At 42.2% G+C, this 22,584-nt stretch overlaps 2 protein-coding genes across 2 annotated transcripts in view; one reads left to right on the forward strand and one right to left on the reverse strand.

Moving 5' to 3' along the window:
• Positions 1-22,584, forward strand: part of NANP (N-acetylneuraminic acid phosphatase) — a 53,490-nt gene that overhangs the window by 5,902 nt on the left and 25,004 nt on the right. The gene's annotated exons all lie outside the window — the stretch shown is intronic.
• Positions 2,596-14,097, reverse strand: LOC116508230 (sulfotransferase 6B1-like). Its single transcript, XM_032216768.1, has 7 exons — positions 13,705-14,097; positions 10,537-10,655; positions 9,976-10,065; positions 7,320-7,446; positions 5,539-5,633; positions 3,611-3,767; positions 2,596-3,029 (listed from the first exon to the last, which is right to left on the reverse strand). The coding sequence occupies exons 1-7, from the start codon at positions 13,904-13,906 to the stop codon at positions 2,899-2,901; spliced, it is 921 nt and encodes a 306-aa protein (XP_032072659.1). The 5' UTR covers positions 13,907-14,097; the 3' UTR covers positions 2,596-2,898.

Below are 22,584 nucleotides of genomic sequence, written 5' to 3' on the forward strand. Positions count from 1 at the left end.
TAACAACGTTAGGAATGACCCCATATGCACTGTTTGACCTCAATTATATATGTGGATGTGCTTTATTTGTATTTGTATTATTTGTAGTTATTTGGTTTGTATGCCGCCCAATCTCGGAAGACTCAGGGCGACTTACAGATAAAAAAGGGAAGGGGGAGGCATACAAGAAATATAGACAACATTAAAATTCGACAACATTCATAACTTAAGATGGGGCTGGATAAATCAACAGCCCCAGGCCTGCCGGAACAGCCAGGTCTTGGTCGCTTTGCGGAAGGCCGGAAGGGTTGTAAGGGTCTGGATCTCAACGGGGAGATCATTCCATAGGGCCGGAGCAGCCACAGAGAAGGCCCTCCCCTGGGGAGTCGCCAGCCGACATTGACCAGCAGATGGAATTGGAGGAGGTCTAATCTGTGGGATCTAATAGGTCTCTGGGAGGTAACTGGCAGGAGACGGTCTCTCAGGTAGCCAGGTCCGATACCATGAAGGGCTTTAAAAGTAACGACTAGCAGCTTGAAGCGTGTCCGGAGACCAATGGGAAGCCAGTGCAGTTCGGAGAATGGGTGTAACGTGGGTGTACCTAGGTACACCCACAATAGCTCGCGCGGCTGCATTCTTTGCATCAGTTGGTGATATGCTGAAGGGAGTTGGCATTAATGCCATCAGAGATTACCTAAAACTAATATATCTGAAATCAGGTTAACATGACTTAGCTTGGAATCTAAAAAGAAGGGAAAGAGATTGGTGATGGGAAGCCAATATTAAGTTGACATTGCTTTATTCTGATAAGATGGCTGTGTAGTGCTTAAATCACTGATTAAAAAGTGGCCTATGACTCTACCCATTACTATGAATGAACTTCTCATTCAATTTTCTGATAATGAATGAGCGGTTTGGGACTGATAACTGTCTTAGTGAAAAGAGATGTTATAATTATTGTTTCAAGCATACAAAATGTGCTGCAGATATTACCCAGAAATCTTTGCAGAAATCTTAAATGGATAGCCAGTATTATTAGTATATTACACATTTGCTAGGGGAAGTTCAAAAAACTTGGTGGTTGTGAACATATTTATATCTTTTCAGCAGAAGCAAAAATAATGAATAGTCTTTATTTAGTGTGTGTGTGAGAGAGAGAGTTTGATGTGTGGTGTGGTGTGGTACAGTGAGGTGATTAAGGTGCCGGCCTAGAAACCAGGAGACTGAGTTCCTAGTTATGAAAAAACAGCTGGGTGACTTGGGGACAGTCACTCACTCTCTCTCTCAGTCCACAGGGTTGTTGTTCTGGGGAAAATAGGTGAAAGAGGAAAAAATTGCTGCTTTGAACTGTATATGAAAAAAGGTAGGATAAAATCTTTTAAAAAAAAACAAATATAGCCATCCATCTCCAATATGTGTCTCTTCAGTAAAAGTAAAAAAGACAAAATTACCAAAAACATAACCAGAAAAGCCATTACAAATTAAAAACAATTAAAATCATGAAACATTTTTGTAATTTAGTCACCTGTATTTAAATATAATCATCTGAATGTTAAATTAGTACCCTTCCTCTCTGATCAATTGGGCATGCTTATTTTATTATGGCCATCTATCCCTTCAATATTTCCATAGCGTAGCTTTTTCTGTCCTTCCTAGATCCTTTTTCCATTAAAGATTAAATCCAGTGTATCCTCCAACAGAGTTCATTAGAATCTTCTCTTCTGAATTCTTATATGCAATGTTGACTCTTCTAAGCTGTTTCTCTTTTGGATATAATGAATTCAAGGATACTATGAATACTTCTTCAACCAATCGCTCTCTCTTGGTAAGGATTCGATCTAGAATAGCAGAATACTTTCTACTTTATTCTACAATATTTTCTGCCAAAGGAAGATATCAGCAAAAGAAGAGGTTGAAACTCTGGCTTTTGGCAGGATTATATATGACAAAGTGTTTGTGAATTGCAATGTTGTTTCAAAAGGGATAGAATTGTTGTCTCTTTGAAGTATGATGGTTATTACAATACAATAGCAGAATTGGGAGGGACCTTGGGGATCTTTTAGTCCAACCCCCTGCCTAGGCAGGAAACCCTATACCGTTTCAGACAAATGGCTATCCAACATCTTCTTAAAGACTTCCAGTGTTGGGGCATTTACTGATTAATTGTTCTAACTGTCAGGAAATTTCTCCTCAGTTCTAAGTTGCTTCTCTCCTTGATTAGTTTCCACCCATTGCTTCTTGTTCTGGTGCTTTGGAGAATAGTTTGACTCCCTCTTCTTTGTGACAACCCCTGAGATATTGGAGCACTGCTATCATGTCTCCCCTAGTCCTTCTTTTTATTAAACTAGACATACCCAGTTCCTGCAACCGTTCTTCATATGTTTTAGTCTCCAGTCCCCTAATCATCTTTGTTGCTCTTCTCTGCACTCTTTCTAGAGTCTCCACATTTTTTTAACATTGTGGTGACCAAAACTGAATGTAGTATTCCAAGTGTGGCCTTACCAAGGTATTATAAAGTGATCTTGATTCTATCCCTCTGTTTATGTAGCCTAGAACTGTGTTGGCTTTTTTGGCAGTTGCTGCACACTGCTGGCTCATATCTAAATGGTTGTCCACTAGGACTCCACTAGGTTGTCCACTAGGACTCTTTTAAAAATATAAAAGACAATTTCATAATAACACTTCCACAGCATTTACATGTTAATTTACTAAATCTTGTCTGAAAGATAAAATTAGATTGAATAAACATAAAGAAAAACCAAACAGTAAAACCTCTTAATATATATATATATATATATATATATATATATATATATATATATATATATATATATATATATATATATATATTAGTTTATTAATTTAATTTCTCATTTAGAAAAGGTATGTCTAAATGACTTCATTTCAAAAGTACACATCTTAAAATTTACAATATTTATCATATTTTAGTTTTGCACCCAGTTTAGTCCCAGCTAAACATGCTTCAAATTTTGCATCCATTTCTTTGCTCTGAGCTTCAGTGAACAAAGTTCTCCAATCGCCCACTTCACCTGTACAGGATTAATGAAAAAAGAATTATTTATGTCTTCATCTATAACAGTTTCAACAGTTTGAAACATCTTTGGAATGTGGAATCGCGGATCATTTATATGCTTTGTAATACATTCATATGCAATTCTACAGTACTCAGAAACCTGTTGAACTTCATGGGTATTCCGGATAATAAAGCTTTATAGGCTAAGACACTTGAGCATAAACCAAATGAGGTGATGGGGTAATTAAAGTCCAAAACATTTGGAGGGTGTTAGGTTGCTTCTGTTAGGTAGCAGGATTCATGGCTATATTTGTTTATTTAAAGAATGAAATACACATATTAGATCAGGTTTATGTTTTACATATGATGATAAAAGTAAAAAGACATTCCAGTGTCTTTTAAAGGATTTCCGTTTCTATTCTGCAATGCAGCAGCAAGATAAAACTTTGAAATAGGCCCTCAAACTACTGATACTATAGCAAATCATAAACCTTAGTAGTTGCTCTTAATATTAATTATCTCCACTAGAGGACATGTGTGTACTTTGAAGAAATAGTTTCTTAACACAGCAATCTTGAGACAAGAGGGAAATAATACCTTTTCTGAAAATAACAGAAGCAAATTGACCAAGAACTTCCGGAAGTTTGCTGCTCATTGCTTGAAAGGTAGCCTTATCTGCAATAGACTTAATCATCTCTTCAGATAGGGGGAGTTCATAAAAGTCAGCAATTCGTTTGACTCCTTCCAGAAGGTTCTGCAAAATAGTACAATCAATTATTTCACCTCTAGAAGCATTTAAAATAATACAGGTAGTCTTCATTTCACAGCAACAATTGGGACCAGCAACTCAGTTTGCTAAGCAATATGGCTGTTGAGGGAGACATCACATGATCGTGATTTGGGATTTTACTGTCGGTTTCTTCATTGACTCTGCTTGTTGAAAGACAGCCATGAAGCATATAAAAAGTGATAATGTGACCATGGGACTTGGTGAAGGTTGTAAATACCCTGCAATTGCAAAGCGCCTAAATCTCAACCACGTGATCATGGAGATGCTGTGATGGTTGTAAGTAAGAGGATGAGTTATAAAGTTACATTTTCAACCCTGTATTCACGAATAGTTACTAAACGTGATAGTTGTTGAGTGAGGATTACCTGTACATTGTACACTGCTTTGACACACAAGAATGGGTGAAAATGAGCCTCTAAGTTATATTTTCATTTTTAAATATTTAGCCCAGATAACCTGGATATCAAGTAGATTAAATAATGAAAATACACTCTATATTAATTATCAAGCTTTGCAACACAGAAAAGTCAAAGCATAGCATTGAGACCAAACACTAAAGAACAAGGGTAGATTTTTTACACTGCACTAAAAGTATATTTATTTGTAGTTTAGGTGTTGAATAATTCTAGCCATTGTGATTCATAAAGCATAGTTTATGGATTATCATACTAACAAAGAAACCATGCTTAAGCGAACAGTGACAAAGAACAATGTGTCAATGCAACCTAGCTCATTTCCTAGACATCCTACGACACACAGGATAGAAGAATAAAAGTCTTTCCCACTTGTGCCCTGCACTCTGTTAGGCTCATACCATTGACCTCATTTTGTCTCTGACCATACCTGAAGCAGCTTAAAGTTGTCGTCACTGTTCCCTTAAGCAGTCAACAAGTTGTGCAGTTCTCTGTATAGACTCTGACATGCTTCTATTAATGTTACAGGATCAGCCTAGAATCCCAAGTGGTGGGATTCAAAATTATTTACTACCGGTTCTGTGGGTGTAGCTTGGTGGGCATGGCTTGGTAGACGTGGCAGAAGGATACTATAAAATCTCCATTCCCACCCCACTCCAGAGGAAGGTTACTGCAAAATCCCCATTCCCTTCCGATCAGCTGGGACTCGGGAGGCAGAGAATAGATGAGGGCAGGGACAGTCAGAGGTGGTATTTACTGGTTCTCCGAAATACTCAAAATTTCCACTACCGTTTCTCCAGAACTGGTCAGAACCTGCTGAATACCACCTCTGCTAGCAACCAATTGACTCCTTCTGGCTGGAGATATCCTCCAGGGAAATTCTATTTGGGAAAGCAGGAACTTTGCATTTTTTTATCTGGGTTCCCCCATTTATTTATCAGATCTCCAAGCCAATTTCAGTTCATAAATCTGGATCAGCCTGAACAACAATCTTGGGACCTAAAGCAGGAATGTTCACCACTTCTCATGATGGTGATGAAAAAATGGTCATGCATGAATGATGATGTCATTGCACAAACTCCAAGTTTTTTTGCTTTTTTTGCTTTGCCTGGTACTGGACACAAGTCATAGGATTTGCATCAAAATATTATAATTCACTTTTTTGTCACCAGTATCTTTATTGCCCCTTCCCACAGATGCCTATCTGCACATATAGAAATTGCTTGTATTGGGGGATGCTGGAGAAGATTTCCTCCATAGCTATAGGCTACAGCAAAATGAATGTGTAATACAAATATTATTTTAATTTCTAAAAGACTTACTTCTTTCAGTTCTTCATAGGTAATTATCATTACATTTTCTTCATCCATATGTTTGTCCCAAGCCAGAGCATGGTCAAAGTAGGAACTCCACCCAACTGAAATGAAATGTACACAATCGCTATATCACCAGCTATTTAAGTTTTCTACACAAAACAAGGAAAATGTAACACTCTCAATCATATCAACTGGATTGGAACCAGGTTTATCATGGCTATTTTAATCTTATTTCATTGAGTCTATTGTAAGTATGAGATATCTGGGTACAATTCAACGTGATATTGGCTTCAGGCTGACCTGCATAGGGTACATTTTTATAATATGCAAATAAAATAAGCAAACCAGCTGGATTACATGATGAAATTTGTCTAAGTTTGTTCTAATTCAGTTAGTGATAAATTATTATAATCTGAATCATAGTTTGTTAGGAGAAGTCTGATACTACCAGTACTTGCAGGGATATCATTCTAGAATTCCTTTGTTGGATCAGTTTTGTGCTATGTGAGAATTCTTTTATCACAAGGGGGGGGGGGGATTTCTGATCCTCCAAAAAGTTCTGAAACACTGTGATAATTTTACAACGTTCAATTGATATCACATTTTAGCTAAAAATTAATCTGAAGATTACTCTTAGTAATTCCCTTCAAGTTGCTTGAAACATATGGGAAATATCTGTATTTTATTTTAAATTTCATATATTACTTCAATTTGTATGCAATTCCATTTCTAAACTCTGGGCTGCATATAAATTGAAATAATAAATAAATTACACTCATTTTTAAGATGAGGGCTTCTTTGACTGTTCTTATTCAGATCACTGAGTATTGCCTTCTGATCACAGAAAGAATGAGAAGGGAACCCCAAAATTTAGAATCACCTCTTTTGCTTTCACCATCTTGCGGGGAAAAAAGAGGATGTATTATATATCATAAGCTGTGCCATGATGTGATTTTTACAATATTATTTATAAACAAATTATATTTTGAATGTTTTCCAAAGTAGTAAAAGTATACCTCTTGCAAATATACTCATCCATAGTTTAATTTATGTAACCGGGAATGCTACAGCAAACAGCTTCTGATATACTTTATGAATTAAATAAATAACCATTTTAAACTTGCTGATGCATGTTAGTTTTTACTACTGGTATTAAAAATGTACAGGAAGAACTAGATTGAAATAAGAAATATGCTAAAAACATAAATAATAGACAGGTTTTTGAAGTTCAAGTCCCAATTAAATACTTCCTTTGTATGCCAATACGCCAATCCCCTGCATTTATTTTTCTTTGATATTTCTTCATTGAATGAGTTAAAGAAAAAAAAGTTATGCTTCTATGCAATCACTTAGATAGGACCAGATTCCAATTTAACAAGAAACCTTTTTTTAGGATAAGCAGAATTGTAAATGGGAGGATTTGAGAAGATTAAAAGGAATATATATTGAGGTTGTGGGGATGTGAGGTTGGTCCTAATCTTCCTATCCTTTTATAAGGGCCTAAAGACCTGACTCTGCCAGTTGGCTTGGGACTCCAATGGGGGAATGGGCCCCAGTGGAGGTGGTTGATCGAATAACAATGTATCCCATCTCCGCCCCACTCAGCTCCCGCCCTCCCGACTTGTCCTTATATTTTAATCTTTGATTTTAATTTATTTATGTTTACATTTATATTTAATGTAATTTTTTTTTTTTACTGTAAGCCGCCCAGAATTATCTTACGGTAAGATGGCAGCCAATAAATTTTATAAACGAACAAACATACAAAGTAAGATAACATAACATACCTTCACCACTCATAAACTTTTGAAAGAAGTCATCCCAGGAACTAGTATTAGGAAGCAAAGGATTTTTGTTGTAAAAATGATAATAGGATGTAGCTGCATCTTTGGGATTTCGAAATACCACTAGCATCTGTTTAAACAGATAGATGATCATTAAATGTGACTTAAAAGGATTATAAACCACCAGTAGATGTTCGCAGTGTTGATATAAGAAGGTAAAGGTAAAGGATCCCCTCGCACATATGTGCTAGTTGTTTCCGACTACGTGGAAAGTGCTCATCTCTGTTTCAAAGCCGAAGAACCAGCGCTGTCCGAAGACATCTCTGTGATCATGTGGCCAGCATGACTAAACATCAAAGGCGCTGTTACCTTCCCACCAAAGGTGGTCCCTATTTTTTCTACTTGCATTTTTTACATGCTTTCCAACTGCTAGGTTGGCAGAAACTGGGACAAGTAACAGGAGCTCACTCCATTACGCGGCACTAGGGATTTGAACTGCCGAACAATCGACCTTTCTCATCATGTCTTAGCCACTGAGCCACCACTTCTTTGTTTATATAAGAAACTAAGATATAAATCAGGGTTGTGGTTTTTATGCCAAAATTTGCATTTCACCTTTGAACAGTGGCACACTGAGAATCACACCCTAAAAAGTTATAATATGAGGTCAAGACAAAAAGATTTTATTTGCTATCAATTGTAAATATAGCTACATGTAAATGTAATCAAATGTTTTAGCTTTGGCATCAATTATTTTATTAAACTTCACAATTTTGTAGCAACATTTTAAGATCTTAGAGCAACAGAGCCTTGGGGCCTCAGGATAGGCATTTTGATATAAATGCAAATTCAGTAGGTGATTGTTATAATATGCAAAATTTCCTTTCTTTTACTCTCAGTAATATTTGAAAGGTATTTCTGTATTGCAAGGAAGACAGCTACATCAAGTTGCCTTAACTGGAAGATGGATAGCATATGAAATGAATGAATTAAAGAATAAATGAGAATGAATGAATGAATGAATGAATGATGAAAAAGAGAGAGAGAGAAAGATGGGGAGAGAGAGAAAGAGAAAATGGGAACAGTAATATGTGAGACATATGTTGAATACATTCTCAATAACATTCTTAGTTGGAGAGTTAGTTGGATAAATCTTCAGAATTTCAATTACTTTGGATAAATATTGAAGAAAAAGATATTATTATACAATTGTATCACAGCAGCCAGTTGTTTCGCCAGATTTGGAATTGGTTGCTAGTCGGGCCCCACCCATGGGCCTAGGACGTGGTAACGTATTTTCGTAATATTCGTGCATATCCAAGCAGTGCAGCTTTTTGCATTTGACTGATGGTGATTTTGTCAATTTTCAACTGTTTTAAATGTAATTCCAGTGCTTTTGGAATAGCACCCAGTGTGCCAATTACCACTGGAATTACCACTGCTGGTTTGTGCCATAGTCATTGAATTTCGACTTTTAAGTCCTGGTATTTTGTGATTTTTTCATATTCCTTCTCGTCGACCCTGCTATCACCTGGTATTGTGATGTCTATGATTGTAACGCTGATGTCTGGAGTATTATGTGCCAGTATTTTGTCCGTTTGTATATGAAAATCCCATAAGATCTTAACCATCTGATTTTCAGTGACTTTTTCAGGCTTCTGTTCCCACCAGTTTGTTGATGTTTTAATATTATAATTTTTGCACAAATTCCAATGGATCATTTGTTCTACTGAATTGTGCCGCAATTTATAATCAGTCTGCATGATTTTTTTACAGCAGTTGAGTATGTGATCAACATGGGGCTGCCCTTGAAGAGCATTCGGCGACTCCAGCTAGTCCAGAACGCGGCCGCGCGAGCGATAGTGGGTGCACCTCGGTTCACCCACGTAACATCTATCCTCCGCGAGCTGCGCTGGCTACCTGTTGATCTCCGGGTGCGCTTCAAGGTGCTACTTATCACCTATAAAGCCCTTCATGGTAGTGGGCCTGGGTACTTGAGAGACCGCCTACTGCCAATTACCTCCACCAGACCGATTCGATCGCATCGATTAGGCCTCCTCCGAATCCCATCTTCTAGCCAGTGCAAACTGGCAACTACCCGGAGGAGGGCCTTCTCGGTGGCTGCTCCGTCCCTTTGGAACGAACTCCCCGTGGAGATTCGGACCCTCACCACCCTCCAATCCTTCCGCGCTGCTGTAAAGATCTGGCTGTCCCGGCTGGCCTGGGGCTAAGATTATAGCCCCACTCGAATTGTGTGATTGTTGCGTTTTTCTCTTTTAATATGCTGTATTGTTTATTGTTTGTTGTTTCCTCCTCCCTTTTGAATTGTGAGCCGCCCTGAGTCCCCTTAGGGAAAAGGGCGGCACACAAATAAAGGCAAAAGCAAAGCAAAGCAAAAGTTTCATCAGCTTCTTTGCAAAGTCTGCATTTGGCATCATCAGAGGATTTTATTGTTATTGTTGTTGTTGTTATTATTAATAATAATATATACCATGATTTAATTCATAGATCAAAACAGAAACTTTGCTTGTAACTATGTTGAAGATATAGGGAATTTTCTGTGATCTTCAGAAATATATAATATTCAGTATCTACATACTGAGATGCAACCAGGTAATTCTGTAGGACAATTGTACTTACAGTGAAATTGATTCCTTACCTTCACTTTCTTCTCCAGAAAGGATTTTGGAATGTTATCGTAATGGAGATGAGTTATATAATAACGGGGAGATCGTTGTTCTTTCATTTTCTGAAATCAAACCAAAAGATGTTAAAATTCTGCTGATGAATTTTGGCCTCAATTGTGGTCATAATTGAGGATTACCTGTTCAGTTTGCTGCAATATCTCAATATCTGTTTCTTTGATCCCCCTCTAGAACAGGCTAATAAAATCAAAGTTTCTAATGCTATCAAAACAATGCAATAATATATAAGAGCTGTAAGTATTGTAGATTGTAAAATAAAAATAAAATCTTCAAGTCTGACTTTACTTCCTGATGACTTACATGAATGCATACATGCAGCTTTTTCTGACCTACAACAGTGTGGTATTACCTTATACCAGAATATATTTTCAAATATATTTTCAAATACAATCCAGAACTCTAGGGCCCAATCAGTTAAACTCAGCTCTGGTGCTGCCATATGCTGAAGCAGGGTAAATTACCCAGCGTATTTAACCGCTTATATTATTCTAGGCAAAGGCTGAATTCATACTGACCAGAAATTTTTCTGGGCCTCCAAATTCAAGCATTAAGAGGTGCCTTGGAAGTGGTAACTCCTTATTACTTGAAATTGCAGCTACCATTTCAGTTAGAATTTGAAATACCCAGTTGGTACCTACAAGAGAAAACAGGTAAGCTACATTTAGATTACAGATTGCATTAACTTTATAACTATGAGCATGAACAAAAAAGTGTTTTCTTGAACCAAGGAAAATTTCAGCATGCCAAGCACCACTAGACCATGAATGAAAAAAAAATCTAGAAAAATTAGGCTTTAGCTTGTACATTTTGTGATGTATTGACACTGGTTGGACATAATACCAATCTATGATCACTAGAAAGTGAATAAGTAGAAAGTGAATCTCAGGTTTGCTGTTTCACCTAATCTATGAAGAGTACCTTTTCTCTGTAAGATTCAGGTGACAAGTAGGCAGTGATCCTGAGCCCATTCTACCTAAGGTTCAACCAGCAGCACTACTAGAGGCTGAGTCAGGTGCTCTCTCGGGCAGTGGTGGGATTCAAATAATTTAATAACTGGTTCGCCCAGGGTCAGGTTGGCTGTCGTGGGAGGCGTGGCCCATGCCTGTCCTCCAGCTCCACCACACATATGGCACATGAGCCACCCACTATGAAAGTGGATCTTGAGCGCTGTGCTGCAATGGGGAAATGGACAACAGAGTGGCCAGCACAAGGGAGGAAGAAGCAACAAGAAGAAAAAAGAAGGAAAGCATCATTCTCCTTCCCTTGCCTGTCTGCTTTCTCCGCAGCACAGCACTCAGGATCCACTTTGATAGCAGGGTGGGAGGGTAATTTAACAACCAGTTCACATGAACCGGTGCAAACTGGCTCAATCCCATCTCTGCTCTTGGGGATTGTAGGCATCTGTGTTCTTGGTCTGGTCACACAGCCATTTTGCTGCTATTCTATCTTCTCATTGAGAGTTGGGCTGCATACAAGTTTAATAAAATTATTATTAAATACTTTATTCATTAAACATGAAACTCAGCCAACTGAACGTTCAAAAACTGCGATAAAATGTTCAAACAGCCTCAGGGCCAGATTGCAATAGATTTGCAGAGCATATTAAAAGATGTGTCAAAGGAGGTTATCTATAATAGCCTCACCACACCATTTCTTCCACTTCCCAGTCCATCAGTAACAATAGCAGCCTGAAGACAATCCACAACCATCCTTAAATCTGCCAACTTTAAAATGCTGAGAACAAAAGCAAAGAACCATTGCTTTAACTTGAGCTGCCACAAGTCTGCAGTAATAAAAATCCTTCCCATTTCATGCAAAAGAAAAATTGAATTGTTTGCATGCAGGCCTCTTGTTTCAGGCCTCTGTATTAATCTTTATTTATATTGTGTGGATCTGTATGGTTTTATCTAACAGGATTTAAAAAAATCAATTGAGGGACAACTGAGAAATATATCAAAGTGCCACCTTTTCTCTTCAAAGAAGTTCAGGAGCCATAGGCATGGAAAGGCAAAAATTCCTATAAATGCCATAATATTTCCTTGAGTTCTGGATGTTATATAGTAACTACATTTTGCCATTTTGGAAGTTGTTTATCATTCACGGAGGCAGTTCCACCTTGTTGGACTGTGGCCAATGACCAAAGTCTGAATTACTTTGGCCAGGCTGTCCCTGTTTTGCACTGCTCATAGTGACAGGAACAACTAAGAATGCTTTGGCTTCCCAGGGTGCCAGTGGCAACGAGCAATTAAGGAGTACTCTCAGTATGAATTCCTATCTTTTTAAGGCACATGTATTTCAACTCAACATAATTCATTCATCCAATTCTAGGAGTTAGGGCCAGTGGCGAGATTCAGCCAGTTCACACCACTTTGGGAGAACCGGTTGTTAAGCTTCTGAGCAGTTTGATGAACTGGTTGTTGGAAGAAATCATTAAGGCAGAGAACCAGTTGTTAAATTATTTGAATCCTACCACTGGTTAGAGACCAACATGTACAAGCCTGTGTTATTTTTCCTTTATTTTCTACACTGTCTTCTTGCATATGACTCTTGGATCATCATCTAGCCAACCAGGTCTTCATTACAGTGACCAACCAACATAAAAATGTCCTTTCTTGATATAACGAGGCTAGGAATATTTGTTCAATTATTTCCTGATAATCTTTTTCTAAAAATTAAATTTTGCATTCAGTTAGGTGTAGTTAAAATGTCTAGCTTCAAATCAACAATATTTTTAAAAGGGTTGGGGTTGAAGACATGCTTTTAAAAAAATCTGTGTACACATAGTCCTAACAATTACAACTTAGTCCAGAATTTCTGTTGCCAAACAAGGTGATTGTTAACAGAATAACAGAGTTGGAAGGGACCTTGGAGGTCTTCTAGACCAACCATTTTAAGTGAGGTATGTGATTTTACCACCATTTTTTCCAGAGTTGCTAAGTGAATTACTGTAGTTAAAATATACAACATAGTTGATAAGGGAATGTGGCTTCCCCCATTGAATTTGCATGTCACAAATTGCAATCACATGATCCCAGAACGCTGCAATTGTAAATACATGCATATTGCCAAGCATCTGAACTTTGATAACGTGACAGGGAGAATGCTGCAAAGATCAAACGTATGAGGACCAGTTTTAAGTCACTATTTTCTGTGCTGTTATAATTGCAAACAGTTAATGAATGTTTGCCAATCAAGGACTGCCTCTATTCTTAGCCCCCTAAAATAAAATGATCAGCTAACAGGGTAAGACATATCATCATAGGATCTAAATCTTTAAATGCTGCCCTCAAGCCTAATTGCATTACTTTTGAGGGGTGGATACAAAAATTAAAGAATGTTGTTTTAAACAGAATATAACAGGCAGTTTATGATCATAGAAAGCTGAGCACTTTCACTTGGTACCAATCCATTGCCCAGCCTTCCCCAAACACATTCCTTCTAGATTGTTTTTGGAATTGACAAATGCTACCCTCCCACCATATAGCTGAGGGTGATGACAATGGAAACTCAAGATATTTTCAGGAAGTCATGTTGGGGGAGTCTATTGTAATATATTGTAGATTAATTTGAGATTATCGCAGAAGCAGCAAAATGGGGAATAAACTTGATAAAGGTGAAGAAAAAGCGACAGTATAATGTTCCTCTTTCCTTTGCAAAAGAAAGGAACAAGAGCAAATACTCACCACACTTGGGATAAGCAATTACTAGCATATCATCCTCTCTTGCTTCAAAAGTTTCCAGTGCTTCAAAGGTTTCTGCACTACAAAGGCGATTAGGATACAAAACTCCTTTGAAAGTAAAAAAAAGCTCTTCATTCTTGTTGTCTTTATTCTCCTCAAATATCTTATTCATTTGTTTCACCAAACTGTCATTTTCTTCAGCCATTCTTTTCTCTTGCTGGCAGTCTCTGCCTTGTCATGAATCCTTTCAAAAAGCAGCTCTTGTTTTATGCAGTCAGATTCTTACATGCCTCCTTCCTCTTGCTCAATAAAGAAAAAAAGTGCTGAGAACACATTCGTGAATCACTAGTCTTCGCACGCTACATCCTGGTTGTGTGTTGATTACATAACAGCTTTGGGAGTACAAAGGGGGTTTGTGTGTAGTGGAGTTTGTAGCACCAACCTATACATGTTTATTTGATCGTAAATCAAGTGTTCAGTGAACCTTGTGCCCTATAATTTGGTATATTTCCCTGAAAATATATGAGTTTATGTGTGGGACCAAGCTTAATTATGTTGAATTGAAGGCAAAGGTATACTGTAATGGGTGGGTGAAGGTTCATTCGTTGAGCTTGTGGATTGTTTTCTGAACATTTCTTCACCAGACTACAGTAGGTAACAGAGTTTAGGGAAGTGAACTGAAAATGTTACCTAGCCTGGTGACAAAGCGTGGAGAATGAACTTTTACCCTCATCCTACACCAGAGCTAGGGATATTTGCCACTAATACTGTAATATCCCTGAAATATTTTTTTAAAAACCACATTATTTATAATTACAGCTATATTACCCAGCCATATAATCTTTTTTTTAAAAAAAAAACAACTATATTGTCTCAGAATTTGCATCTATGAAAGAGAATTAGAGCTATAGTTGCACAGCCAGGGTGTCTGCGCCTTAAAAACTGCTCACTTAGCAAACTTATTCAAAGTTACAGAGGATCCCCCCAAATCTACTTAATGACCTGGTTCTAAAATTACAGCCGCTGCAGCAGTCCCATGGTCATTTGTCCTTTCCAGCCACAAGGATACTGCCAGACTCCCCTCCCATCTCTATCCCATCACCCCCACCAGATCCCCACCAGCTTCAGACCTGCTTCCCACCCCACCAGGCCCCCTTCTCCTCACTTATCTTTCAAAGATCTCCAGAGCTCAGGTTAGGGAAGCAAAATAGATTGCTTTGTGGTGCAGCTGCGTGGTGTAATTCTGGAAGCAGCCACCCCCCGCCATATTTGAATTGTTGTCACTTGGGAAATGACCACTACTTCTGGAATCACACTACATGGCCAACCAAATAAGCAATCCATTCTGCTTCCCTAAAGTGGCCCGAACAATGCTACGGAAAGTTCTGGAGATCTTCAAAAGATAAGCGTATAATGGGTGATGTAGAGTGGGGAGGAAGCCCAATCCCTGTGGGTAACCAGTGGGGGAGAAAAGGGGCCCAAAACTGTGGAGTTTCTTGAAGTAGAGCATGGGTGTCTTAAGGGGTGGGGGACACCTTAGAAGGCCTGGGGCAGGCAGGCCTGGCACTGCGCTAGGTCTTCCAGGGCTTCCTGCCCTCATGTAGCACTCCGTGCTCTGCTTAATGAGGCATGTAATTGTTCCTTGACCACACAGCAGCTCAGTGGGGCTTCTTTCCAGGTAATTTGTTTTTAAAAAGTGGTAGCAATTGTTACATATTCAGTAGTTAATTAAATATGCATTAATACTAGCCAGCAACAGCCTCTCAGCGCGTCCTAGCCAATCAGGTCGCGAGAGGCTGTTGCCGGCCCAAGTTACTTTCCGATTGGCTGTTGGACTGACGTCAGCGGTTGCTGCGCAGTCCTCGGCCACCGATTGGTTAAACTGTTCATATATATACCTTGGCGCGCGGTTCGTCCCTTTGAATCGCTGTCACCTCAGTTTGTGTTAATAAAAGACTTGCTGTTGTTTCAACCCTGGCTGTCGCGTCCTCCTTCCGTCCAGAATACAAAACTGGCGACGAGGGTGGGATGTTGCGATTCCGCATAGCCTAGGGTGAAGAGAGAGTGAGGGATCAGCCAGCTGCCACAAGCCGCGGTCCGCACCGGCAACGAACGCTGACGGAAATTCCGTTCTCCTGCCTCACTCTCCTCTGCGTGCCTTCTTCCCTAACTCTCCGCCAAAATGAATTCAGCCTTGCCTCCGTTCGCTCCCTACGGCTCGGCCGGAGAATCCTGGGAGGGATTCATGGAACGATTCGAGACGTATCTCATCGCATCAAAAAACCGGGCACAAACAGATGAAGAAAAATGTAGCTTTTTCCTCTCCTGCTGCGAACCGTCAATGTTCGCCTCCGCCAGGGCTCTGGCTGTTCCCAGGCCAGTGTACACACTTGGCTGGGACAACTTAATGGCGAGGCTGAAGGGACACTATGCCCCGACTCCTTCAAAAATTGCCCGCCGGTTCGCATTCCGCCGCCGGGTGCAGAAGCCAGGGGAATCAATAAGCCAATTCCTGGAGTCCCTGCGCACCACGGCCGCTCAGTGCGACTTCTCCAACTTGGAGGAAAACCTGGTGGAACAATTTGTGTGCGGAGTGCGAGATGTCCACCTAAGAAGCCGCATGTTCCGAAATCACGATATCACGCTACTGCAAGCGGTAGAGACTGCCAGAGCAGCCGAGCTCTCTGAGCAGTCTACCGCCGACCTGGAACGGCTGCAGCTGGCGTCTCAAGCACCAGGAAGCGTTCCGCACGCTCCACCAGCCTCCCAAATCTGTGAGGTGGACGAGCTACCAGCTCCCGAAGACCCATCCTCCGAAGTTGTAGGGCAGTTACGGGCACAACCGCGGCGAAGACCCCCACCAGCAGCGGCACCTTCTGCCACTGGGTCCGCCTGCCTCAGTTGTGGCGGCTGCCACGCAGGCTCAGCCTGCCGATTTCAAAATACTATCTGCCGCCGTTGCCAGAAGATTGGCCACATTGCCCAGGTCTGCCGGGCATCCTTGCCTGCCCCCGCCTTCTTCCCGGCCAACGCGCAATCTCAACCGCAGCAGCGCCGCCAGCCACCGCGGCCAACTCGCCGAGAAGAAGACTGCCACAAGGTTTCCCTGCCGCCAGCTGCTGAGGGCTCGGTCAGCCAGGCCTCCGCCGGAGCCCGGAAGATCGCAGCCACCGTCCAGCTTGAAGGTCAGCCCTGCAAGATGGAGGTGGACTCCGGATCGTCCTGCTCCCTCTTGTCCTGGGCAACTTTCTCCCGCCTCTGTCCCAAAGTCTCTAGATCCCAATTACTTCCAGCCAAAACGACCCTGCGGGATTACCAAGGGAACCTAATTCCCACCCTGGGGTCTTTTCCAGTTTTAGTACAGTATGGAAAGTTCCGGGGAAAGCTGCCAGTCCTTGTGGTTAAGAAGGCCCTGCCTGCCCTACTGGGCCTGGACTGGTTCCCTCCCTTGGGGTTGTCAATTGGGGGGGTGAACCGGGTTTCCTCCTCCTCCTTAGAAGACGTCCTAAGGGAATTTGCTGACGTTTTTGACGGGCAGCTCGGTTGCTATAAGGGCACCCCCATCTCTCTTAGCCTCGACCCCCAGGTTGCTCCGATTAGGTTGAAAGCCCGCAGGGTGCCTTTTGCCTTAAGGGCCAAGGTTGACGCCGAGCTTGATAAGCTCTTGGCGCAGGGAGTCATCGAGCCCGTGGACCATGCTCGCTGGGAGACCCCTATCGTCCTCCCAGTCAAGCCGGACGGGTTGGTGAGGATCTGCGCCGACTACAAGTCGACGATCAACCTGGCCCTTCAGGCAAACCCCTATCCAGTCCCTGTAGTGCAACACCTGCTCCATTCCTTGGGGCAGGGTTGCACATTCGCCAAACTGGATATGGCGCAGGCCTATCAACAGCTCCCGGTGGATGACGATGCGGCGGCTGCCCAGACCATCGTCACCCATCGTGGGGCTTTTCGTTGTCGCCGCCTTCAATTCGGCGTTTCCGTAGCCCCGGGGATCTTCCAGAGCCTCATGGAACGGTTGCTCCATGGGCTCCCGGGCGTAGTACCGTACTTCGATGATGTTCTGATCGCTGCTTCCAGCTGCTCAGAACTCACCGAGGTGCTACGGAAGGTCCTCAGTCGTTTCAGGGGCGCAGGCCTAAAACTTAAGAAAAGCAAATGCTCATTTGCTGTTCCTAGGGTGGAATTCTTGGGCTTCATGATTGACGCCCAAGGAATCCACCCCACGCCTTCCAAGGTTGCTGCCATTAGGAACGCCCCTGCACCCACCTCCAAGGCGGAGCTGCAGGCGTTCCTAGGCCTACTGAACTTCTACGCCCCATTCATCCCTCATAAGGCGTCACTAGCCGAGCCGCTGCATCGGTTGCTCGACCGATCCGCGGCCTGGCGCTGGGGAAGCCGCGAAGCGCATGCGTTCGCGGCTGTCAAAGAGACGCTGACGTCATCGGCAGTCCTGATTCAATACAATGACAGGATGCCTCTGACGCTAGCGTGTGATGCCTCCCCTTATGGTATAGGGGCGGTCCTGAGCCATGTCCTCCCAAATGGCTCGGAGGCCCCGGTGGCCTTTTATTCCCGGACACTCTCCTCGGCGGAGCGCAATTACAGCCAGATCGACAAGGAGGCTCTGGCTGCAGTGTCCGGGATTAAGAGGTTCCACGACTACCTCTATGGTCGGGCCTTTACTCTTGTTACCGACCATAAGCCACTCCTTGGGCTTTTGGCTGATGACAAGCCGACCCCCCCATCCTCTCCCCACGCATTACACGCTGGACGGAATTCCTTGCAGCGTACTCTTATACGCTGCAGTACCGTCCGGGCAAGCAGCTCGGGCACGCTGATGCCCTGAGCCGCTGCCCGTTGCCGGAGACCGACACTGCCCCCGTGCAGGCCCTATCTGTCCTTTCCATCGCGTCTTCCGGCCTACCTATGACAGCCGCGGATGTCGCGGCCTACACAAAGGCCGATCCGATCCTCTCCCAGGTTGCTTCCTGGGTCCTGAGGGGATGGCCTGCAGACAAAGTGGCAGAGGGCTTCCGGCCCTTCAAAGCACGACAGGCAGAACTCTCACTCCACGGGGGGTGTCTTATCTGGGGGGATCGGGTAGTGATCCCCACGGCACTGCGGCCACTAGTTCTGCCTCTGCTCCACAAGGACCATCCAGGCATAGCACGAATGAAGGCGTTAGCCCGCAGCTATGTCTGGTGGCCCTTGTTGGACTCGGAGATCGCGGCTTATGTAGGCCGCTGCACCACATGTCAGGCTTCTAGGCCCAACCCTCCTGCCGGGCCTACTCGCGAGTGGGAGGCTCCGAGAGGCCCGTGGTCACGCCTCCACATAGATTTCGCTGGTCCCTTCCATGGCCAGAGTTTCCTAATAGTGGTGGATGCCTACTCCCGGTGGGTGGAACTGGTACTAATGACCTCCACCACAGCCGAGAGTACGGTCCAGGCTCTTCGCAGAATTTTTGCAACCCATGGGTTGCCGGACATAATTGTATCAGATAACGGGCCCCAGTTCTCATCCACCACCTTTCAAGGTTTTCTGGCCGAGCAAGGGATCCGGCATGCGCCTACAGCCCCGTATCACCCGGCCAGCAATGGCCGGGCTGAGCGGGCGGTCCGCTCAGCGAAGGAGGCCCTGGGCCGCATGGACCGTGGCGACTGGCAGGCGAGGGTGGCGGCTTACTTGCTAAGCCAACATTCCACCCCCTGCCCGACTACCAACAAAAGCCCCGCGGAGCTCTTGATGGGCCGGCGCCTGCGGACTCCCCTGGATAGACTCCATCCGCTCTATTTGGGGGATCAACCGAGCAATCTGGGGGTTCTCCCTCCCCATTCTTTTAAGCTAGGGGATTTGGTTTGGGCCCGTTCCTTCTTCGGGGAGCCCCGGTGGGTCCCTGCTATTGTAACCGCCCTGACAGGCCCCTGTTCTTTCAGGGTCCGACTGGTTGATGGATCCCAATGGAGGCGCCACCTGGATCAACTAAGGAGGCGCCTCCCATCAGAGGCGGGCAACCCGGACTGCTCGCAAGACAACACTGCACAACCGGGGTTGCCAAATGAGGCCTTCGCAAATCCAGGCCTCGCCTATCCACAGCCAGACTTCACTCAAGCCGAGCAAACGCAATTACGGGCCTTCGCCACACCAGGCCCAGCCTACCCAAGCGCCCCCTATCGGGAAGCGGGACTGTCGCCTCAACCCGCAAGCAAAGAGTCGCAAGCCTATGTTCCTACCCCCATAGACTCTCCTCCCTTGTCTCCGCCTAATCCTAGGGTCGTGCCACCCCGGCCCGGCCTACCTCTGCTGTTGAGCCCGCCTTCTGGGCCGTCCCAAGATGGCGTCCCTCAGAGCTGCACTCCCTTCGGGGAGGAGCTACTACGAGAAGGTCCTCCTCCGCCGACGACTTCTCTGGAACTGAGAAGATCTGGGCGGGTCCGGCACCGCCCAGCGTATCTTCAAGACTACGCATGCTCCAATTCCGGACATGCGCAAACTGGGGGGAAGGGGTGTTACATATTCAGTTAATTAAATATGCATTAATACTAGCCAGCAACAGCCTCTCAGCGCGTCCTAGCCAATCAGGTCGCGAGAGGCTGTTGCCGGCCCAAGTTACTTTCCGATTGGCTGTTGGACTGACGTCAGCGGTTGCTGCGCAGTCCTCGGCCACCGATTGGTTAAACTGTTCATATATATACCTTGGCGCGCGGTTCGTCCCTTTGAATCGCTGTCACCTCAGTTTGTGTTGATAAAAGACTTGCTGTTGTTTCAACCCTGGCTGTCGCGTCCTCCTTCCGTCCAGAATACAAAAGCAATATAAAACTAGAATAAAATGTATCTCCAACAATAGTTGCAAACTAATATCAGTGCTTGTCTTATAGTTGATTTGGATTGTATTTCCCATTTTCATATTGCATCATTCAGATTAACAGTAAATGTCGTAGAGATTCAATCTTAGTCCTGATAAAAGTTGCACTCAGCCTAAGGCAGGTGAAAGAAACACTTTAATCACTGCCTAATCTTCCTCAAGCAGCTGTTTAGAAATATGTACTGACTGTAAAGTTACAGCATGATTACATCATCATGAAATAACAATTTCTCCACTGTTACAAATTGAAGTATATAAGAAATATTTGGAGTAACTATGTTATAAGTATTTTATCATTTTCTGTTACCTTCTTTTTATAGCTATGAAAGTAAATGAATTATTTAGCCAGACAGCAAAATCAAAACACTTATTGCTGCTGTTTTGACAGTGTCACTCATATACATTGATGCTGATGAAGGCCTCCATTTCAATTTTGTTGAATCTTGTCAATTGTATTGAAAAGGGCTGAGTAAAATGATAGCTTACATATGATTTTTAAGACAATGAAAATACTGTGATAACAAGAGTTTCATCTTTATCCCACCTCTGTGACTTTCTTCTAAATTACAGTAAACCTCACTGGCCTCAAGGAACTTTATTCCTAAGGAGGAACTAATCATTTTACATATAAACTTTTGCTGCTCAAAGAAATTAAAATATACTGTATGTCACTCTTAACAAGAGGGGAACTATACCCCTCCCCTCAATCTGTTCTAAAGGTTGGTGAAGCTTGTTTGAACTAATAATCTTTTATCATTAAATCACACATATTTTCAGTTCTGTTTAGGACTGTAGAGTACAGAAAAAACCTTTAATGAAGGAATGCAAGCCTTTTTCATGAAAAATAAATTACTATAATGGAAATGGCAAGAATAGGAGAAAGAGACTCAAGATAGCTTTGCCTTGATTCTGTTTGGGGAAACAGAGGAAATTAAGAAAATTAGGGCATTAAGACAACTTGGCAGTAACATGTTTGTAACACAAGTCAAAGCCTAACATTCAATTTTTCCTAAAATAGTATAAGATGAAGTAATATGTTTTAATATTAAGTAGATGTTTGTGTCAGTAGGTTCATTTCTTTCTAAATACTGTATTCTGTATTCTGTCATATATGAAAAGAAAATTCACCCAAAAGAACCCACTGAACTAAGACAGAGAATATCATATCCCTGTCCATCTCCAGCCAGGGAAACTCATGAAGTGATGTAGGATCAGTTGTTTTCTCACAATCCACACAACCTACCCCAGTTGTGATAATATCAAAAGAGCCATCTCAAGCTCCCTGAGAAAAAGTGGAATATAAATTATTATTCGTCATCAAAAAATTATGATATTACTACAATATGAACTGTGGCTGACCATCCAAAAAATAAATACACCCTATAAAATACATAACTAGTAAAAAAACCAATTGGACTTGATGTGATTTACATTCAGTAACAATGTACAGTATTGTGTTGCGAAATTACAGAATTCTATTAAAATAATAAGACTCTTTTGGGTGTTAATTAATCAGGGCAAAGAAATGCATATCAAGCTAGTAAAACATCTTGTAACTTCCAGAAAAAAATGTTTTAATTTTCAGCAGTCATTCTCAAACTGCCAAGGAGCCTTCAAATCATATAGAAATTATAGTAGATTGTGGAAATAACTTTGAGGAAGTTAGGCAATATTTACATCAGCTGAGCTCAGGAAATTATGGGAATGACCAAGCAACTTCACTTTGCCCCACTCTAGTGTAAGAAGGGGGGAAAGAAAAACTTTGCCAGGCTTTCAAGACTCTTATTTTGAAATTATTATAACCATAAATTATGGTTATTTATCTGAAATCATAGTGTTTCACTCATTCTCACAGGGTCTATTTACCACAGGGTCTACCTTAAAAGGTTGACAAGACAAATGAACATCAGGTTACAAAAAGATTCCTTAAAAAGTCAATATTCCTCTAAAACTGTTAAGATTATCCCTTTCATCCAGCTTATTTTTTATGATAAATCTATTTTAGTATTTATTTA

Source organism: Thamnophis elegans, chromosome 4 (genome assembly GCF_009769535.1).
Source record: "Thamnophis elegans isolate rThaEle1 chromosome 4, rThaEle1.pri, whole genome shotgun sequence".
Lineage (NCBI taxonomy): Eukaryota > Metazoa > Chordata > Lepidosauria > Squamata > Colubridae > Thamnophis > Thamnophis elegans.